Genomic DNA, 21,841 nt, shown 5'->3' on the forward strand with positions numbered 1-21,841 from the left:
ATGATGTCCAGCATTCTTATACACTTTAAGGTTTACAAAGTACTTGACTTGTTAGCTTATGCAGTCGTCACAACAACTTGGGAGGTCGCTGTTATGATTATCCATTTTACATTTGATGCTGCATAGAAGCAAAAACTTGCCCAGGTCAAAGTACCACTATTCAGTGTGCCATTTACTTCCCTTCATGCAAGTAGAATCACAAAGGAAAAGGGCGCAACTCAGCAATTTACTCGGTGTTTGATTCTATGGCAGAGCCTGCTCAACTCTGGTAGAAAAAAGAGCAGGACAGTATGTGTATTGGGAAAAACTCAATTTTATAAATTCAGACTTTATTATGGCTTCTATAAAGCCCAGGTCCAGGGCCCTCCTAAGCTTAGGAAGAGAGAGAGAGAGAGAGAGAGAGAGAGAGAGAGAGAGAGAGAGAGAGAGAGAGAGAGAAGAAGAAGAAGAAGAAGAAGAAGAAGAAGAAGAAGAAGAAGAAGAAGAAGAAAGGAAGGAAGGAAAAAAGGAGAAGAATGGCAACTGGATAGATGCAGAAACTACACAAAAACTTCTTTGGATAGACGGTCCATTGTGAAAAAGGAATAGGCTCTCAAATAAGGGGCAAAATGACACTTTATGGGAACATCTGCAGGTGCAACATAGCAAAACTCTTTATTCCCAAGCCTCTTTATGATAAGACAGCTCACTGGAAAGAGATTAGTGGGTGAGGGACAAAGTCTTTCTTTATGGCTTCTGGGCTTTTGACCTTCTGACTTGGCTGGATAAATCAAAGAAGCTAATCATATCCATATTTTAGAATGCTTAAACTGAGTTCACATAGAATTTCACTAAATTTCATAAACAGGATAAAGTAGACAAAGAGCAAACCTGTTAAGAATTATAGAGGGAGGGGCAGCTAGGTGGCACAGGGAATAGAGCATTGGCCCTGGAGTCAGAAAGACCTGAGTTCAAATTCAGCCTCAGACACTTAATAATTATCTAGCTGTGTGACCTTGGGCAAGCCTCTTAACCACATTGCCTTGCCAAAAAACTTCAAAAAAAAGAATTAAGAGGGAAGTGGGAACATTCTCTCCTTTTATCCTCCCTTCCCTAGTATTCCCTCTCCCCTCCTCCCAACAATGAGGAGTAGGGACTAAAAAGAGTCTATTTAATTTGTTTGTTTATTTATTTATTCATTCTTTCATTCATTCATTCATTCATTCATTCATTGCAAGGTAATGGCGTTAAGTGACTTGCCCAAGAAAACACAGCTAGATAATCATCTGAGGTTGGATTTGAACCCAGGTCCTCCTGACTCCAGGACTCTATCCACTGCACCATCTGACTGCCCCAAGACTATTTAATTCAGAAGAAAAATATAGCCTAGTGAAAGGCCTAAGTATAAGTTTCACTATTGATAATGCCAGCTGTGAAACCTTGTACAATGTACTTAACCTCTCAGGATTCAAGGCAATCCTCTAAGACTGAAAAGTACAGAGAAGGTGACAAACTGCTTTGGCCTCTGGAAGTTGTCTATACCAGTAAAGTGACAGATCTAGGCTCAATCTCTAACCCACAAAAGTAGGTAGCTCAGTGGATAGATCTCTGGTCCTCAACTCAGAAAGACTTTAGTTCAAATCTGGCCTTAGACACTTACTAGTTGTGTAACCCTGAGCAAGTCACTTAATCTCAGTTCCCCCTTTGTAAAATGGGGAGTTTATTCCCTTTCAAGAAGAGCAAGGAGAGTGAATCCTCAAAAACCAGGTCAATTTTGCTTCCAAATCAGGAACAGTTTACAAAATGATACTCCTTTAATAATTATATTACTCACTATTAATGCTTCCTCCTCCTAGGAATCTCTCCTCAGTATGATACAGTATATAGAATGTTCAATTTGAAGTAGAAAGACCTGGATTCAAATCTTACCTCTCATGTTTATTAGCTTTGTAACCCTGGGCAATTCACTTTATACTCTCACTGATTCGGTTTTCTGATCTATAAAAAGAAGAGTTACAATCCCTAGGACTTACCTCATAGTGTTATTATAGGCCTCTTATTTTTAGTCATGTCTAACTGTTCATGACCCCATGTGGGGCTTTCTTGGCAAAGATACTGGGGTAACTTGCCATTTTCTCTTCCAGATAATTTGACAGATAAGGAAACTGAGGCAAACAGGGCTAAGTGACTTGCCAAGGGTCACACAGCTAGGATGTGTCTGGAACTAGAAATGTACTCAAGAAAGTGAATCATCCTGAATTTAAACCCAGTGCTCTATCTACTGGTCACCACCTGGGTCTCTCATAAGCTATATGTGTGTGTGTGTGTGTGTGCATGCACACAAATATATTCACATATATACATACCCATATACACACATATATGAATACAAATATGCATATTTATATATACCTATATTGTGACTATGTGCATATATACATGTGTCTATATAAGGTTTTACCTTATACATATGTGTGTCTGTGCATACATTTGTGTTTGTGTATGTAGGGCTTTATCTATGAACATACTACAGAAGGAACTTTTATTAGTAGTATTCCACAGTTACTTGAAGCAAACATCAGCTCCTATCAAATGGTTTGTGAGTGTGTATGTGTATGAGGGATGGAAAGGGAGTGAGGAATTTAAACCGTCCGGGAAAAAGAAACCAGGAAGAGTCCACAAGAGATGGGATAGGAGAGAGGAAAGATATCATCATTTTACTTAACTTTCATTCATATGGTTTATACATTATCATATTTGTTCCTCAAGCTAACCCTCCCAAGTAGGTACCTTCCCCTTATTATTCTTATTTAATCATAACTAGCATATACTATGTGTGGATGTAGGTGCTTATATTTGTGCATATACTGTTATACAAGTATGTATAGATTAAATATACATATAAATAAGTACATATATGAACTGTATGTATATGTATGCAGAGTTGGCATGCTTCTTTGTCATGATTGAGGAGCCTTGGTTAATCACTTATTCCTACTATTAGACTGGACTGACCTCATGATAAATTATTTCCAACATATCAGTAAGAGGGTGATCTAGAAAAGGAACCCCATCTGTCATTACAGATCACAGGAACAGAAGGGAAGAAATACATAGGAAGTATGCTGGTAACACAATCTTGCCCCTGGCTAAGTCAGTCCAAATCAACTTAGAACATGTCAGCTGTTAAACATGCCACTCAAAATAACCCCCACCAGGCAAAATAAGGATTCCAGATAGAAATTGGTTCAAACCCAGCTTCTGTGGGTTCTGAGGAAGAAGACCTCTTTTCTCCCCACTCTGCCCAGTCAAAGGGGTCTGAGGTTGGAGAAGGGAGCTCTACTGTTCCATCTCCCTCATCCTCACTGAACAAAGACCTTGATGAAGGATGGGATCCAGCTGCCCCTCTCACTGCCTGTCAACAGAACCTCTCCCCTCTGGTGCTATCAAAGCTGGCTGCTTGCCCTGGCACAACCCTCTGCCAAAATGAGATGCCAGAGGCTCTTGATTTCCCTGGTCTTTGAAAGGGGGGGGTAGAGGGTGAGGTGGGGGGGTGGAGATGGGGGAGTCAGAATGTTGAAATTCCCTTTTAGGGAGGCAAAAGGAGTGAAGCTAAATACCCGGGAAGAAATTCTTCAGATATGGGCCAAGGCTGAGCAAAGTAGAGGTCAATTGGCTAGCTCTCCGTCTCAGTCCCTGCCTTACTTGAGCTCTGAAGCAATAAATCCTTCTGTTCTTCCAACTTAATAATGATATAAATTTAAGAATAATAGGATTGGCATAGCACTTTAAGGTTTGCAAAGGACTTTACCTACATTTATGTTCTTCTGGGGAAGCTAGGTGTCACAGTGGATAGAGCACCGGTCCTGAGTCAGGAGAACCTGAGTTCAAATTTGACTCAGATACTTAATAATTGCCTAGTTGTGTGACCTTGGGCAAGTCACTTAACCCCATTGCCTTGTAAAAAAAAATTATGTTCTCCTCAGAACAATCCTAGGAGGTAGGTTCTGTTATAATCCCCATTTTATATATGAGGAAACTGAGGCAGGTAGCAGTTAAATGACTTGGCCAGTGTCACATAGCTAATAAGTGTCTGCAGCTGGATTTGAATTCAGGTCTTTCTCATTCCAGATGTAGCACTCTATCCCCTATTCTCATTAGCTTAGCCAGCACCATGCCTCCAAGTAAGTTCACCTTGCATCTTTGCATAGGGATTGCAAAAGTTGCTAAAATCATAGATTTAGAATTAGAAGGGGCAATTTATCACACACACACACACACACACACACACACACACACACACACACACACACACATTCTTTTAAAGAAGAAACTGTAGACCGGAGAGTTTGAGTGATGGAAGGAGAAAGCCCCACAACCTCTCTACACGTTCCCTTCACATGCACCCCAGGCAAGTTCCCAGACAGATCATATAACCCAAAGAGATCACCAGCTATGCACCTCTGAACATACTGAACAAAGTAACAGGGATGAGAAGGGGTTACTTCACCCTTTGGCTAGAGATCTGAGCTAATAAGCTTGGTATTTTAAGTAGCTCTTAGTTAATAATTGTATAACAGGTTAGAGGCCCCAAAATAGACTCATTCAGGAACATTGGTTCATTTGAACCCAAGAGGCTAACTCTCTTTGCTGTTCCTCTGCCTCTGTTTCCCTCTCTGGTTGGTTTGTATTCATTGAATCATACATAGATGAAGAGTTTGATAAGACCATTTTTTTTGTTGTTCTGTTGTTTCAGTCATGTCTGACTCTTTTTCAGTTGAGGAATGGCTAAAAATTATGATATATGAATTAATGTTATTGTTCTATAAGAAATCATGAGCAGGTAGATTTCAGAAAAACCTGGAAATACTTACTTGAACTGATGTTGAGTGAAGTCAGCAGAACCAGGAGATCATTATATACCTTAACAGCAACATTATGATAATAAACTATAGATTAAGTTCTTCTCAGCAATATAGTGATCCAAGACAATTCTAAAAGACTTACAATGGAAAATGCTATCCACACTTTTTAAAAACTTTTTTTCTTTTTTCATGTTTTTTCCTTTTGTTCTGATTCTTTTTTCACATGACTAAAATGGAAATATGTTTAAACATGATTGTGTATGTATATTCTATATCAGATTGCTTGTGTCATGAGGAAAAGAGAGGGAGGGAAGGAGAAAAATGTGACTCAAAATCTTACCAGAAAATGACTCCTTACATGTAAAGATAAAATAAAATTTAAAAAATAAATATAAAAGTAACAGTCATGCAGCTAGTAAGTGTCTGATATCAGATTTGGACTAAGGTCTTCCTGACTCCAAGATCACCCACTGTACCATCTAGCTGCCCCACTAGTGTAAGATTTTAGAGATTATCAGATTTAATTACCTCATTTTAGAGATTAGGAAACAGAGGTCCAACAAATTTAAATTTTCTCAAGGGCACAGGAACAGAGAAACAGGATTGCATGTTTTGATATATGCAAATCTAACACAAAGCTTTCAAGAAATGTTTGCTAGATTCATTGCAGAACAAATGTATGTTGTGAGCATGCTGTGTGGCAGTTCTCTCTATGTATGTTGCATGCAAGCATGTTCCTCCCTGCACCTCTCCTCCAGAGCCTCTGAAATGGAATACTGCAGATGCCTCCCTCCTCTGGTCCATTGGCCAGCTCCCTTCCTGGCAGGACTGTGATGCCCCAACCCCAATGCCTTCCACAGGCACATCATTATTATCTATTTCACAGGCAGAGGCCCAGAGCCAGTTTGGCTTCGAGCTGGCCTCCAACTGGACAGGCTCTGGCTGCTCCCTCACCTAGGAACTTTCTGGAAGCTCAGTGGGCTGGCCAGCTACCAAGCCCTCAGTAGGAACTAGGGAGAAGAGAAGGACAAGAAAATGGAGAAAATAGGCCCAATGGAGAATTGATTCTTTTATACCTCAAGGTAAGCTTTTGATTAGACTAGGAAAAGTTAAGAGAAGCAGCTCCTGGCTATGCTTAGCCTTGCCCTCTTTTGAAGACAAGCTGGGACCCAAGCTACTAAGTAGTTCTACCCCACGGGTTCTTAATGTTTCATGAATCGTGTCCCCCTTTGGCAGTCTGGTAAAACCTAAGAACTTCCTTATCAGAATAATAGTTTGTTCCCTTACATTCATAATAGAAAGAAATGCTAAATTTTAGTTAGAGTTTAGTGAAAATAAATGTCATTTTTCCCTTGTTCGACTTCAAAGACCATGAAATCCACCCACAGACATCTTGAGGATCTATAGACTCCAAGTTAAGAAACCCTGATCTAATCACAAGAAAGGGCACTGATAGTCTAGAATGTAAATCAATATGCTAGTGTCTTGAAGCAGAAAAGACAGGCTTTAAGGAAGTCTGCTCCTTATAGAAACAGAAAATGGGCTCCCACCCTCGAGATCTCTATCCATCAAATAAAGAGTGGAGCTAGAACCAGATTTTTGGGGTAAGATCTCTTCCAATTCCAACATTTTATGACCTCCCCCATTCCAATCCCAACAAGAAGAGTCTCAGGCACACTCAACAATATGGCAAAATAATTATTAAAATAAAAATGAAGGATCAATGGATCAGATCCTTGATGGAGGTGGGGGAGGGGGAGGAGAGTGTGGCCTCTGAGGAAGGATGCCCTGGACAAGGAGAGAATGCCCCCTCAAAGGGAGTTTCACCTGCAGTATAGAATCATCATTATAACCAAGTCACACTAACAAGGATAGTTCAGAATGTATTATAATCTATTTTACTTTTTTAAAAATATCATCACAATGCACTTCAACTTTATCTTCTTAAAGGCAGTTAAATATCTGAATAAATACTTGTCTCAACACCACTCTCCCACCCTACTCCCTTTCAGTTCTTAGGCAGCTCACATCCTAGCTAGCTGGGGTGGTAGTTAATACTCAGCCTAGAGAAGCCAGTGTCTCTCAAGGACATACAATCAGTGGGGAATGATCCTAGATTCACAGACCCCAGGGCTGACAGAATTTTTTGGCCTTAGAGCTAGAATCCCTCCTCCCAGTCCAGACAGTGGAAAAAGGGGGGGAAGAAATTTTGCTTCTCCAAGGATACATTAAGAGGCCATAGCCTTCTTGGGTGATACACAGCAATGCCTCAAGGACCTCACAGAATCATAAGCATGATGTATGCTCCTAGGAGAATGTAAGATTAAGGGAATAAAGTAAGAGGGCAAGAATTTTTCATCATTTTGTCTTTGAATCTCCAATATCCAACACCATGCCAGTAGTCCAGTGATTCAAATGGTGTTTATTAAGAGCTTGCAATATGTCAGATTTTTCTCCTAGGTACTGGAATACAAAGGGAAAAATGAAATAATTCACTAAATAAATGTTTGTTGGATTCATTTGACATAGTTGGGAGAGATCTTAGAAGTCATCCAATCTAATATTCTCATTTTATAAAACAAGAAACTGAGGTCCAGAATAATAGAATAACTTGCCTAAAGTCATACTCTTGGTAAATGGCAGACTTGAACCAGAATTCAAATCCAGACTTTCTGATTTCTGGTATGCTATTATGTCCATTATACCATCATAACCCATTAGGGGTAGTCACTGGCTCATGGAAGTCACAGAAGACAAAACAAGCAATGGCTCAGAATAGCAGTCACTGGGGAAAAAAAGGAATTGACTTTGGTCCTTCAGAGTCCTTTGGCTTTCCTACTAGAAAAAAAAAAGTTGGGTTTGTCAAATGTGATCTCTCATCTCTCAATATTTATCATTTTTTCCTAATTTAGCACTACTACCCATGGTTATCCTTCAAGAGTAACACAATTCTTCAAAATTATCTTTTCCCAATCAATATAAAAATTAATCTATCTTGTGTCTCAATTTTCTGAGCAACCTTTAAGTGGTAGCAAGTTAGTTAACTTAATCTTTATGAGATTATAAAAGACTGTTTGCCTCAGTTTTTTCAGCTGCAGAATAGTACAGCATCTTCTTCATAGGGTTGTTGTGAAGATCAAATGAAATAATTTTTGTAAAACACTTAATATAGTACTCAACTCATTGTTATTATTCAGCCATTTCAGTCGGTCTGACTCTGACTCCATTTGTCAAAGATACTAGAGTGATTTGCCATTTCCTTTTCCAATTCATTTTACAGATGAAGAAACTGAGGCAAACAGGGTGAAGTGACTTGCCCAGGGCCACACAGTTAATAAGTATCTGAGACTAGATTTTAATACAGGAAGATGAATCTTCCTGACTCTAGGAACAGTCCTCTATTCACTGCACCACCTAGCTGTCAACTGGCAGTAATACTGTAATATAGAGTGTTATATGAATGCTCACAATGATGATGGCACCAAGTAGTGATGATGATGATGATGATGATGATAAGAATGATGATTTATTTGTCTCTTTCCTCTAAGTAAAAATATGGAACTCTTTGTACACACACACACACACACACACACACACACACAGGCACACAAACTGTCCCAAAAGTCTTTGTGTAGTTTTCAGCTTTAATAACCTCAAAAGTATACATGTTACAAACTTGAAAAAAACATTTGAAAGGCTAATTATTTAAAACTTTCAAACATTGATTTGTTTTTATTATTCCTCAATGTAACTACTGTCTTGTGCCATAAACATTGTTCTAGTCGGTTTCTGAACTTGTTAAAAACTTTCATCAGTTGTTGTCCAATGACTGATAGGATTATATTAGTAATTCTTGCCTCAGGATCACCCAAAAACAAAGTTTTGATGCTTTACAGTTCTGATATAGTTCCATAAGAAAATGTCCAAGGGAGAGAAATCGGGTGAATGAAGTGACCAAGCAAAAGAGCCTTCTCTACCAATTTATTGGTCTGAAAAGGTTTCATTTATAAATTTTCATATATTCTATGCATAATGACAGTGTCCTGTCTTTTTAAAATAAAAAATTCATTTTTCAAATTGACAAAGATGAATAAATGGAAAAGAAATTTTTAAAAACTAAGCTTTAAAATGAAAGCTTTTAAAAAGTCTTTTTAAATAGCATTTCCACTTCTCAAGTTATTAGGGCTTAAAACTTCACTAAGACTTTTGGGATGCCCTGACTTATCTTTCCTGGGGTGTTCCTATTTTTAACATGACATTTCTGAAGAAATATAATACCCTAAAACTACTGAATACCTTTCTAATGTTGGGGACTTTAGGGCATCCAGCAAGAGGTGAGAGATGAGAGGTGGGGGAAGGGGACAGGGAGGAATATTTTTGGACAGGCTATATTCTCTGCAAGTCATTCTATAAATAACCACCTATTAGATCTACATGTAAGGTCAGCTCTGGAATAAAGATATATCATTGAATAAGGAGAGGAGGAAAAAGGAAAGCATCAGATCAGAACCAATTTTTAAAAGTCCTTCACTGACCCTTCTGCCTAATCCAGCTACTGATCTTTTCCTTTCTTTCCCTCAAATGTCAGCCTTCTGGAAGAAGTTGACTATGGCATATATTTTCAGACATGGTCACTTGTGGATCTGTTAGGTGACTATTAACAGGCAAGGCTAATGACACAGAAATAAAGCAAAAAAATAAGATAGAAAAAAAATGCAAGGAGGAAGATATTAAAACGTCCCTTTTGAGACCCTGAGCGAAAAGAACCACAAATAATTAGGATAATTTGATTACTATCATGTCAAATTTAATATAAACTATGAAGGGAAAAAAACTATGTAAGTTGATAGTTTTATGTGCAATCCTCTTTTTTCTTCTCTATGTTAAATTAAGTTCATAATAAAAAAAAGAACTTCTCAAAAAAATTGTTGCATGCAATGACTTTATTTCCTCATAATCTCAGATTCTGGAGATATAATTGCTGCCCCCAAAACACTTCTGAACCTACTCTCTCAACTAGTCTCAACTCTCTCTACTAGTCATATTATTCAATGATTTTTTTTATATGTTTTGACTATTCTGTAAGATTCAGTACTTTTGAACTTCCTCCTGAATATTTTTTTCTCTCTTGGCTTCAAAGACACCAAATTTCTCTGTTTAACTTCCAAATTCTCTAAAGTTTCCTTTTGTGACTCATTTACTCTTTCCTCATATTTTTTCCCTCAAATCCTGAAGGTGGGTCTTCTCCAAGGTTCTGATTCTGTGCTTTTTAAAAAAAAATTTCTACTCATAGTAATTCCTTTCATTCCTGTGACCAAAGTTATTACCTCCATGCAAATGATTTCCAGATTTTTAATTGCCATTTTTTACTTCTCTAACAAAGCTCTACAATTTCCTTCAAGAATATGTGTGTGTGTGCGTATGTACATATTTATATATGTATGAATGGGGGGGGGGACACAGATAAAGGACTGAAAGGGACCTTAGAAGTTATGTTGAGAATTAGTAACAGCCAAAGTCAGAGGTAGTGAGTGGCAAGGCTGGGATTTGAACTTTGGATTTCTGACTCCAAAAGAAGCATTCTTTACTTAGTACCCACATGCCATCTCCCATCTAGATATCTAACCAGCACCTCAAATCTCTCAACATTTCCAAAGTCAAACTTATGTCTTTCCCACTTAAATATATTTTTTCTTTTAACTTAGTAACACCACCATTTTTCCAGCCTCTCATGCACATTTGAATTTTTTTTTTCATTTCCCACATCCAGTCATATAAGGAGTCCTATTGATTCTGCCTCTATAATTCTACTTCATCAGATCTTTCCTCTCTTCCCTTATTCCACTTCTACCATCCTGGTATGGGACTTCATTATTCAGTCATGTCTGACTCTTCACAGCTCCAGTTGGGGTTTTCTTGGTAAAAATACTGACGTAGGGGCGGCTAGGTGGCGTAGTGGATAAAGCATCAGCCTTGGAGTCAGGAATACCTGGGTTCAAATCCCATCTCAGACACTTAATAATAACCTAGCTGTGTGGCCTTAGGCAAGCCACTGAACCCCATTTGCCTTGCAAAAAAACCTAAAAAAAAATACTGATGTAGTTTTTCATTTCCTTCATTTTACAGGTGAGGAAATTAAGGCAATCAGTTAGTAAGTGTCTGAAGCCAGATTTGAACTTAGAAAGATTAGTTCTCTTGACTCTAACACTCTATTCACTGAGTTACTCATGGGACTTTATTATCTCTTTCCTAAATAACTGCAATAGGCTCCCAATAAGATTTTCTTATCTTCATTCTCTCTCCTCTTCAATCCATCCTTCATATCTTGCTCAATCTTTCCTCTAGATGGATATGATTATACAATTCCTCTCAAAAATTTTCAGTGTTTTCTTATTGGTTACCGAATTGGTTACAGGGCAACTAAGTATCATAGTGGACAGAGTGTCAGGTCTGGAGTCAGAAAGACCTGGGTTCAAATGTGACCTTAGCAACTTAATAACTGTATGATCCTGGGCAAATCACTTAACCCTATGTTTCTTTGCCTGTAAGATGAATTGGAAAAGGCAAATTAGTATCTTTGCCAAGAAAGTCTCAAATGGGGTCACAGAGAGTCAGATACATCTGAACCACAACTGAATATTGTATAAAATTCTCTCTCTCATTCAAGGCCTCAATTGCCAATCTGCACTTCAAGTCTTGTTTCATATTCTGTGCTGACAAACTGAATTATTCTTTGTCCCCAAATACATCCTATGTTTTCACATTTTTATCTATGTCCTTATCTTATGTCATGCCTACAATGACCTCCCTTCCCCTACTCATTTACTGAATTCCTTCTAAGTCAAACATAAGTGTCCCCTCTTCCATTCAGTCAGTAACAACACTTCCTTCCTTGGGACTCTAGCATAATGCACTCATCTGATCATATACTTATAGTCAAGTGATCATGGATTATCCACACCCATGAGACTTAGTTTCTTATCTATGAACTAGTTCTAGTAGGTAGTATCCATACTATTTACTTTCTAGGAGTGCTGTGAGGAAAATGTCATTCAAAACTTAATGAGACTAAGGACCTATGACATCACACTCAGAGGAAATTTTGAGGTAAATAAGTTTCCTCTACCAGTGCAGGGTTCAAGGCACTGAGAGGTTATGTGGGTTGCCCAGCACTCACAGCAAGTACAGATCAGATGCATGTCTTGAAAGCCTAGAAAGACTCAAAAATGTCTCCTTACCCATAATACCAAACTGTTTCTCATAAACTATATATACATGTGTGTTATTTGTTGGGGTTTTTAATTGTTTTTAAGGCAGTTCGGCACAAAAGAAAGATTGCCAGTCTTTGCAACAGGAGAGATCTGGGTTCAAATTCTATTTCAAAGACTTACTAGCTATATATGAGAGACACCACTCTGTCTCTCAGTTTCCTCATCTGTAAAATGGACACTATGACAATTGTTGCTATGATGAACAAAATGAAAATATAAAGTTATTTTATAAACCTCAAAACACTATATAAATTTCATTATATATAGATATATATAGATATATATTTCATTTATGGATGTTATTATCAAGGCAGCTAGGTGGCACAGTAGATAGACTTCCTGTGTTCAAATTTGACCACAGACACTTACTAACTGTGTAATCCTGGGCAAGTCACTTAGCCCTCTTTGCCTCATTTCCTCATCTGTAAAATGGAAGAAGGAAATGACAATGCACTCTAATATCTTTGCCAAGAAAATCCCAAATAGGGTCATGAAGAGTCAAACATGACTTAAAAAAAACTGAGAATGAGAGGTCCGTAATAATCTCATGAAGTAAGTCCTACAGGAATTGTTATCCCTCTTTTAAACATCAGGAAACCTAGTCACTGAGAAATGGCAAGTCACTCCAGTATCTTTACCAAGAAAGTCCTAAATGGAGTCACAAAGAGTCAGACAAGACTGCAACAACTGAACATTATCAATATCATGTTTTGTTTTGAATCAATGTTTTCTGTGTGACTCTTAAAACTAGGGGAAGACCTCCTTTTCATCACAAAAAAAAATCCTCTATGGAAGGTTATTGTTTCCAATAACAAGAACAAGATTCCCTCTGGGCAAAAAGGTGGGTGAGTTGACATCTGGATCTGTACCCATATTGGGTATATCCATAGGGAAGGACTCAAGAATCCATTGAAGTAAGCTTACACATATGAATCTCCATCCCCTAGACACTAAGTTCCATGAGGAGTTTTTCAAAATTTGCATTCCTCTATACATAAAACTATACATAAATACCTAGAATAGGTATTTAGTGAGTATTTGTTGAATTCAGTGTAATTCTGTTCAAATTTTAGAGTACTTTGACATTTCCAGTCCCTGTCAGTCTGCTTCCAAGAAATAAAGGGAAAGGACAGCTGCTTTATTTACACACCATCTAATTAGCCTACTCAGAATCCCTGCCCCGGGCTGTTAAGCAAATGGATAATTAAGTTCTCTTCTCCAAAAAACACTGTATTGGGGAGAGAAACCGCTCAGTTAAAGGGACATTTTGTGAAGCAGAAATGATCTGAGTAAGCTCTCAAGGACCTTGCCCTGGTCCCTCGAGGAGAGCTGTGCATGCGGCTCATTCCAGTCTTACATGTGACAGAGTCCAAAACACAGCATCTCATAGTGAGAAGGACTCAGAGCCCACCCAGCCCAATGCATCTCTAAATAAACAGATGTCCCTGGTCATTCAGTCTGTGCTTTGAGTCTCTGCTGAGTAGGGACCATGGCCTCCTAAGCCATCCTGTTTTACTTATAGTTAACTGTAATTGCTAGAAAGATACAGAAGTACAAGAAACAGAAAAATGACAAGAAACAGGAAGATGATTGTCCACAACTTGCCCTACCCTTGCTTCTAGTTTTGCAATCTGGGATAAAGCAGACAAGCCTAGTACCTGCCATATAATATAAAGGCAGTTAACCTGCTCTACTTTAGTCTTCCCTAGGTTTCAAGGGATTCTCTAAGAGAGATTAACTGAGGACTGATGTGCCAAATAATGGATAAGGCAAGACAAATGGAAATTGACTTCTCAGAAATATTTTAAGAATAAATACAAAGAAAATTAGATCTCCATCATAACTCTATGCATGGACAAGTGGTATAAATCAAATGGAATGCCAGGTCCCATTGACCCCCTCCAAATATCTCACAGAGAATTTGAATTTCCTATCCTTAGAATTACTCCTTTCAGTGAAAATATTTGAGCTTTGTCTCTAAATGTCTGTTAAAACATACTGTTTAGGTGGCACGGTGGATAGAGCACAGGCTCTGGATTCAGGAGGCCCTGAGCTCAAATTCAGACTGGAGACTATCCATGTGATTCTAAATTACAATGTAACCCCAATTACCTCAAAATAAAAGGTAGCAGTATTTTGGGAAGGGAAAAGGAATGCCAGAATACTGAACCCAAACAACGTACCAGTAAAGCCAATCTTTCACTTTAGCTAGATATTACTTTAAAGTAAAAATAATAAAGTCCTAAAGGGATGAGATCAATAAGAATGAAAAAGAACTTTGAAAAGGCCAAGAACTAGAGTATTATTCAAGAAGCACAGAAAAAGAAAGAATGCCAGTGCATCCCTGGACCTTAAACATAAACACGTAAGAAATATCTATTGGGATTGGCTAAAAGGACAAAAAAAAAGAAAATGGTAATGTTGGAGGGAATGTGGGAAAACTGGGACACAAATGAACAGTTGGTGAACTGTTCTCCAATCTCTCCAATCATTCTGGAGAACAATTTTGTTCTATGAGTAAAGGGCTATCGAACTCTACATACCCTTTGATCCAATAATGCCACTGTGAGGTCTATATTCCTTTGGAACATCCAAAAGACATTCAAAGACATCCCAAAAAAAGGAAAAGGACCTAATAGTACAAAAATATTTATAACATCTATTTTTGTGATGGCTAAGAAGGAAACCAAAGGAATCAATTCAGAATTGACTAAACATGCTGTAGTAAATGATTGTGATGGAATATTATTGTGCTATAAAAAATGACAAGCAGGATGATTTCAGGAAAAAACTTGGAAAGAAGTACATGAATTGATGAAGTGAACAGAACCAGGAAACCATTGTACATAGTAACAGCAATATTCTTATTTGATGAAGGCTATTTCCAGCAATACAATGATCCAAGACAAACTTAAAGGATATAAAATGACTAATATGTAAATATTTTGCATAGTTGAACATGTGTCTGATTGTTTACTGTCTCAAGAAAGGAAAAGGGAGGGTGAAGGATAGAATTTGGAATTCAAAACTTTAAAAAAATCTACAGTTTAACATGTATTTGAGGAAATACATACATTCTTATATACACAATACATATATATATATAAAATATGTGTTACTTTGGATATGAATTTCAAGATATCATGAGGCTGCATAGTATAGTGGGTAGAGCTCTGGATTTGGAGTCTGAAAGATGAAGATTTGAATTCCACCTTAGGGATTTTCTGACTATGTGATCTCAGAGCAAATTACTTCCCTTCTCTGAGTCTTAGACTGTTCATCTGGAAAATAAGGGGTTCAATGACCTCAAGAGCCCTTTCTAGAACTACTAATCAAAATCCTATGCTGATGTGCTGAGGTTGGGGGAGAGGAAGAATGATGGAAGTGGGGAAACGAATGGTTTCAAAAAACAACAGCAACAAAATTCATCCATTGTTCTAACTGTAGGAAAGATGCTTCAATGATTCCTTGATCCTCAGACCCTTGCAGGTGACAGGAAAAGGCAATGAACTAAAACTTGATGTATGCCTAAGATACTGTGTCTTGTAGGAATTGCAGCTGCCTGAGTACTTTGGCTTGAAACAGACTGGCCCCAAACTCAGACAGTCCAGACAGCCAAGGAGGGTGGAAGTCTTGCAACATGAACCAAGACCCACAGAGGCAAATTCTCCAGTGAGATTACAGGCTGGTGTGCTTTTAATCAGTATAGAAGATCTGCCAGGAAAAGAAGGGACCGTAGCAGGTTGGCTTGCAAGACCTAGGATTCAAAGAATTTGGAGCTATAGAGAACTCCATTTCCCTCAGGCTACTATTTACCTAAAATGCAACCCTTCCTCCTACATACATACAGGGTACAGAGAAGCAGAGACACTCTAAGAGACATTTCCTTCTTTTCCTTCTTGCCTCACTGCTCAGTCTTTTACCAAAGAGAAAAAAATTGGGTAGCACCAATAACATTTAACTATTTTACACTAGGCTTGATTTAATTTGGTTCAAGCTTGCATGCAAATACACACACACACACACACACACACACACACACACACATATACACACATGAAATCAGGACATTTTGGAGAGATTTTGATCTAGGGTATATGGGAGGAGCCCTAGAACTTCATTTCTGAGACACCCTTATCCTATCATTCAGTACTATCTCAGCTGTTAAGCACTGAGTTATTACTAGTACTGAACTCTCTTTCATTGAGGGTCTCATATCCTTCCTCTGAAACATTAGGATGATCCTTTGGACTCTGAGGCCTCACTATATCATCCCATTGCTTTTATTTCAAATTTAGTTAAAACCAAAGTCTGAAATTAGATGTAGAAATGAGGACTTAGTTGTCAGAATATACATGATTTTCCACAAAATACAGCCCCTGGAGCTACTGAGAAACCATCAAAAATAAACTATTTAAGGTTCAAGGGGAGTATGTAGAGGGGAGATGTTTCTATTTCCAAGACTGACCCCATTCAAATAAGCTTTAGATAAAGTTCAGTTGAGGGAGAACAAGGAGGACAGGAAGGGAAAGGAAAGGAAGGCAATACAAGACAAGACAATGAAGGATCAATATACCAAGTTCCAGAAACTATGGTAAGGACTTTCTACAAATATATTTCTCTCTTTCACATCAGGACTTTCGCATTGTACTTTCAATATATCATGCTTCAGCATAAGAAATTAAATGGTACAAAAAATGCTACAAAAGACACACAAAAGCCTGAAAACTACACAGAAAAAATTCAGAAACTCAGAAATACCTAATATATATGCATAGTGCTGTATAAATCAACCCAAATTTTATAATGAGATACCGTAAAGAAAAAGAAATAGAAAAAATTCAGACTTCTCTAGTATGAAGGGAGAACCCAAAAACTTTATGTGGATTTTCCAGATCATGTGGTTGTTGGGCCCCTAACCCCATTGATGTGGAATGGATAACTATCTTATTTGTTTCCCACACCAGCCCTGTGGGGTAGATTGGTTATAGGGGGAGGGAGGAGAATGAGGGGAGTTAAGGATGAAAGGAAAGCTACTAAAGAATAGTTCAAGAAGAGAGAAAGAAGGAAGAAAATTAGATATTATTCAATATTTGGTTCTTAAAAAAGGGTTGAGAGATGGAACACTTCATTCAGAATGTCCTGAGGTTCTTCATTTTTTTTTGTTATTATTATAATCCCCTTTGGCAATACAATAAAGCCTTTGGACTCCTTCTATGAATCATGTCCTTAAGTGTGCAAAACAAAAGATAACAAAAAAACAGTTTTACTAAAATAATTATCAACATAATTAAGACCCAAGTTCAAGGAGACAGGCTTAATGACCTGGTCCAACTCCTTCATTTTAAATAGAAGAGGAACCAAGATCCAGAAAGGCTAATGGACTTGTCTAGAGTCATCAAGAAAATGAGCAGAAAAGCTAGGACTCAATAATGTGTCTTGAGAAAGAATCATAGGAAGTTAAATTTGGAAGAGATCTGAGGTCAAATTGTCTGACCTCAATTTGTCATTGAGGAAACTGAGTCTCAAAGAGAGGAAGTGACTTGCTCAGAGTCATGGAGTTAATAAATGCAATGCATTTGGACCCAAGCTAGGTCCTCTAACTCTAGAATGTTCTTTCCACTACATTTCACATACCACCTCTTCCTTATGTTCAGAGTGGTAAATAAAATTGATGTCTCTCAGTCACACAAGGAGAGAGCTGACATTTAGTCATCCTGCTAGTGATAAAAAAAAATCAAGAATTTTATATCGAAAATACTAAGTTTATCTCCCAAGGGGACAACTTGGAGATAGTGAAGGCAGAGGGTAATTTTCCTGGCTGGTTATCAAAGGCAGAGGGTGGTCTGGGTGTGAAGCAAAAGGCATCGGACCTCCAGGAAGAGAAAGGTCCATCCAATAGAGAAGAGATAAGGGAAAGGGGAAGAAGGACAAGAAAACATCTCAGGCTTGCAGGATCTTTGACCGCCTCCCATTTGCTCACCCCTTCCTTCTAGCTTCCCAAATGAGGTATCCAAAAGGAAGAGGGTAAAAAGGCAACAATTTTCTCTTGTCTCATACAATTCTACGGTGGCAAAGGGAGAGCTAAAGATGTTGCCTGGAGGTGTGGGTAGGGATAGAGGAAGCAGCTGATTTACTTTGCCTAGAAAACAAACCTACTGATTGAATTCCTTGGTCCATATGAAGTAATGTATTCCCTAAAGAAAAATTTCACTATAACCAGATAACTGCCTGGAAGCTTGCCCCCTTATTCAACTCCATACTTCCCTCAGAAAATGGGAGCCTCCAAAATCACTAGCCAAAAGACAGAGGGCAGTGTCTGTAAATAAAAATAACTCGAGAGTTCCCAAGGGCCATGAGAATGGGTTGGATAGGATGACTTTCGAGATCCCTTCCAGTTTTAAATCTATGATCTCCTGATTAACAGAAATTCATAGGAGACCCAAGTTCTCATATAGAGCAAAAACTTCATCGGACCTTTCATGGCAGGAAAACAAATCAACTGATTCAGTTTCCTCTTCCTATTTGTGCCTATGTTAAGGGTGCATGGAAATGGTCATCACCAACTAGGGAGAGAAAGTGGCCTTTGAATATCTCCAGTTTCTCAAATTAAGAGCTTACTATCTTTTCTAGTTGGGAGAAGGCAATGAGGAAAGACTAAAACTATTGCCAAAATAATTTTGTGAACAATATAGGAGAAAAAATACCAGTCCAAATATCAGAAAAATTCTCTGAGAAGCCTTCCTTCTACTTTCAGAAATCCCTGTCTTTCTTCAAAGCATAGAAACAGTCAGATCTCACAAGAAATCTTTCCAGATTCCCTCAATTGGTAGTTATTACCTACCTTTGAAAATTATTTTGTATTTACCTAAGTGTATGAGCAGATTTAGATTTGGAAAGGACTTCATAAGATGACCTCATTCAAACTTTTCACTTACAGATGAAACTGAGACACAGATAGGTTAAGTGACTTGCCCATGTAGAATGCAGTAGAGCCACTGTTTAAACCCAGATTTTCCAACTCTTATCCCTGGATCCAAACCAAAATGTGAGTTGCTTCAGGGAAGAAACTGTTCTTTCTAAGCCTAGAGCCTTATATAAAGCCTTGTTCCTAGTAGGAACTCACTAGATAACACTAGGTAGTTCAGAGTGCTGGACCTTATCAGCAGAGTGACCCTGGGCAAGTCACTTGGTTTCCTCATCTGTTTAAAAAAAAAAGATAGCAAAACTAACTGGTGCAATATATAAAACCCTAGGCTTAGAGTCATGAAGAGCTATGTTCAAATCCAGTCTCATACTCTTATAACTATGTGACCTTAGGCAAGTTACTTAACTTTTGTCTACTCCAGTTTCCTCAATTGTAAAATGAGGATAATAATAATAATAATAACACCTACCTCTCAGAGTTGTGATGAAGATCAAATGAAATAATATTTGTAAAATGCTTAGCATGGTGCTAGAGAAATGCTAGCTATGATGATGATGATGATGTGCTTGATAAATGTTTTTTGAATTGAACTGTTCCATCTTGTTTCCATTTCACCAACAGAGGCCACACCTCCTTCCCCCTCCTAATCTAAAATGATTACAAAACTTTATTTTCACCCAGAGACCTACTTGCTTGTCTTGAAAAGCAGTAATATACAGAAGAAAGAGCATGAAATTGAAGCTAGAAAAACAAGTTCAAATCCTGGCTCAGTTGATTGCTGGGTTAGTTATAACCACTTAGAGCTTCAGTGAAAATGAAGATAAACATACTTGTATTACCTACCCCACTCCTTTTGGAAAGGAAAGTATTTTGCAAACTTTAAGGCATTATAGAAGTGTAAATTATTATTTGTACCTCCTACTAGATTAGCTCCAAGATTTATTTTTTAATTATATTATAATGGTAATGAGTTTAAGATGAGGGTTTTGTTGTTTTGGTTCATATATATAAAATGTATCCCACATGCTCCAATATGATCTGGTTAACTTCCCACAAAGGGAAAACCATTTCATAGCCTGAGGCTGTCCTATCAACCTTCTGCCAACCATTCTCAACAAAAGTCTGCTCAGAACCAGTGGATAAAAGAACACAGGTGACTGTACCACTCATCACTACTGCTTGGAACACAACTCAAGCAGACATCCCACCAATGGTCGTTCCATAGTATCGTCTGTGTTTGTGAAGGAAAGCACATTAGAAAGCAGATACTATAATATAAAGAACACTGCATTTGCGGTCCAGGAACTTAGGTGCAGATCTCATCCTTGCTACTTTCTATCTGTGTATGATCTTGGACAAGTCACTGAATCTCCTTGGGTCTTAGCTACCTTATTTGTAAAATGAGAGAGTTAGACTATGAGATCTATATGGTACCTTCCAGATCTAAATTTATAATCTTATGACTAATTTTCTCAAGGGAAGAACTATACATGAATTTGTGTCTGCTGCATCTTCTTGGAAATCAAGAAAGATTTTGCCTAACCCAGAATTATAGAACAGCAGAGGATAATTAATAACTTTCATCAATGCACATCTTAGCTCTCTCAAATAGACTGTAAGCACCCAAAGGGCAGGAATTCTCTTTCATGTCCTTTAAAATATTGGTCATTTATATAATCAGGACTCAGTAATTAAACTGGCAAATTTATCACATGAAGTAAAATAATATTGTATAATATAACTACATAAGTCACATTAATTGTATGCTACATATTAATATGTCATAAAATAGATTATATAAATATATTTTGTAAAAATAAATGTATGATATAACAACAAAGACTGGACCTGTGATTTCATTAATATAGCAAAGTTCCTTCTACCAAAGAAAGTCAGCACATTCAATGCAATATATAGATTATATAGTCATATATAGCCAAGAAGTTAAGTATCTTTCTTAGAGTCACACAATCAGCATATGCCAGAGGTAGGCCTTGGACCCCCTTTTCTGAATTCAATGATTAGCAGACAAAAGTTAAGTAACTTGCCTAAGGTCACATAGCTATAAGAGTCTGAGACTAGATTTGAACACAATTCTTTCATGACTCTAAGCCTAGGGTTTTTTAAATTGCATCAGCTAGTTTGACTGCCTTTTAAAAAAAAACAGATAAGGAAACCAAGTGACTTGCCCAGGGTCATTCTGCTGTTGTCAGCAATGCTATGCTACTTCTAGATAGGATACGTCATACATATGATATATCTTTTTTTTGGTGAGGAGGAGACAACTGAGGTTACGTGACTTGCCTGGGGTCACACAGTATCTGCGGCTGAATTTGAATTTAAATCACTATCTATCTACTGTACTATTTATTATATCATATCATATCTTAAAAGAATAGCATATTCTCCCTTCCCTGTCTCTTGACTCCTGCTCCTTGAAAAACAGGGAATGTATATGTAGGACCTACCTCACCATATGGAGTGCAGTAGGTCTCTGGTTTTGTCATTCCACAAGTGGATGAAGCTTTAAGGTACCGTGCCCTTCCAACCAACAAGTCCCCAACAGGAGGATAACAGGCCCCCCGAGAACAGGTATGTTGGGAATGAAGGAGTCCTGGAAATGCTGAAATCACAAAATAAAAAAAAAAGGAAATTGTGAGAGTGATAAGGTGAAGCCCCACCAGACTGAAATATCTTTCCAATATTCCAGTTTCCTCCCATATGCAGGTCAGGCCCCTGTGAGCACCTTCTACCCACTTGCCTAAAAGGAAATAATGACTTCAGTCCACATGCCTCTC

General features: G+C 37.9%; 1 protein-coding gene across 2 annotated transcripts in view; it reads right to left on the minus strand.

Annotated features, from left to right (window-relative positions):
* LAMB3 (laminin subunit beta 3) overlaps positions 1–21,841 on the minus strand; it is a 64,164-nt gene that overhangs the window by 39,260 nt on the left and 3,063 nt on the right. For both annotated transcript variants that reach the window (XM_074222565.1, XM_074222564.1), the window contains one exon: positions 21,512–21,666. In XM_074222565.1, the coding sequence (XP_074078666.1) occupies positions 21,512–21,666 (155 nt within the window). The remainder of the gene's footprint in view (positions 1–21,511; positions 21,667–21,841) is intronic.

Source organism: Macrotis lagotis, chromosome 2, assembly GCF_037893015.1.
Source record: "Macrotis lagotis isolate mMagLag1 chromosome 2, bilby.v1.9.chrom.fasta, whole genome shotgun sequence".
Classification (NCBI taxonomy): Eukaryota; Metazoa; Chordata; class Mammalia; order Peramelemorphia; family Peramelidae; genus Macrotis; species Macrotis lagotis.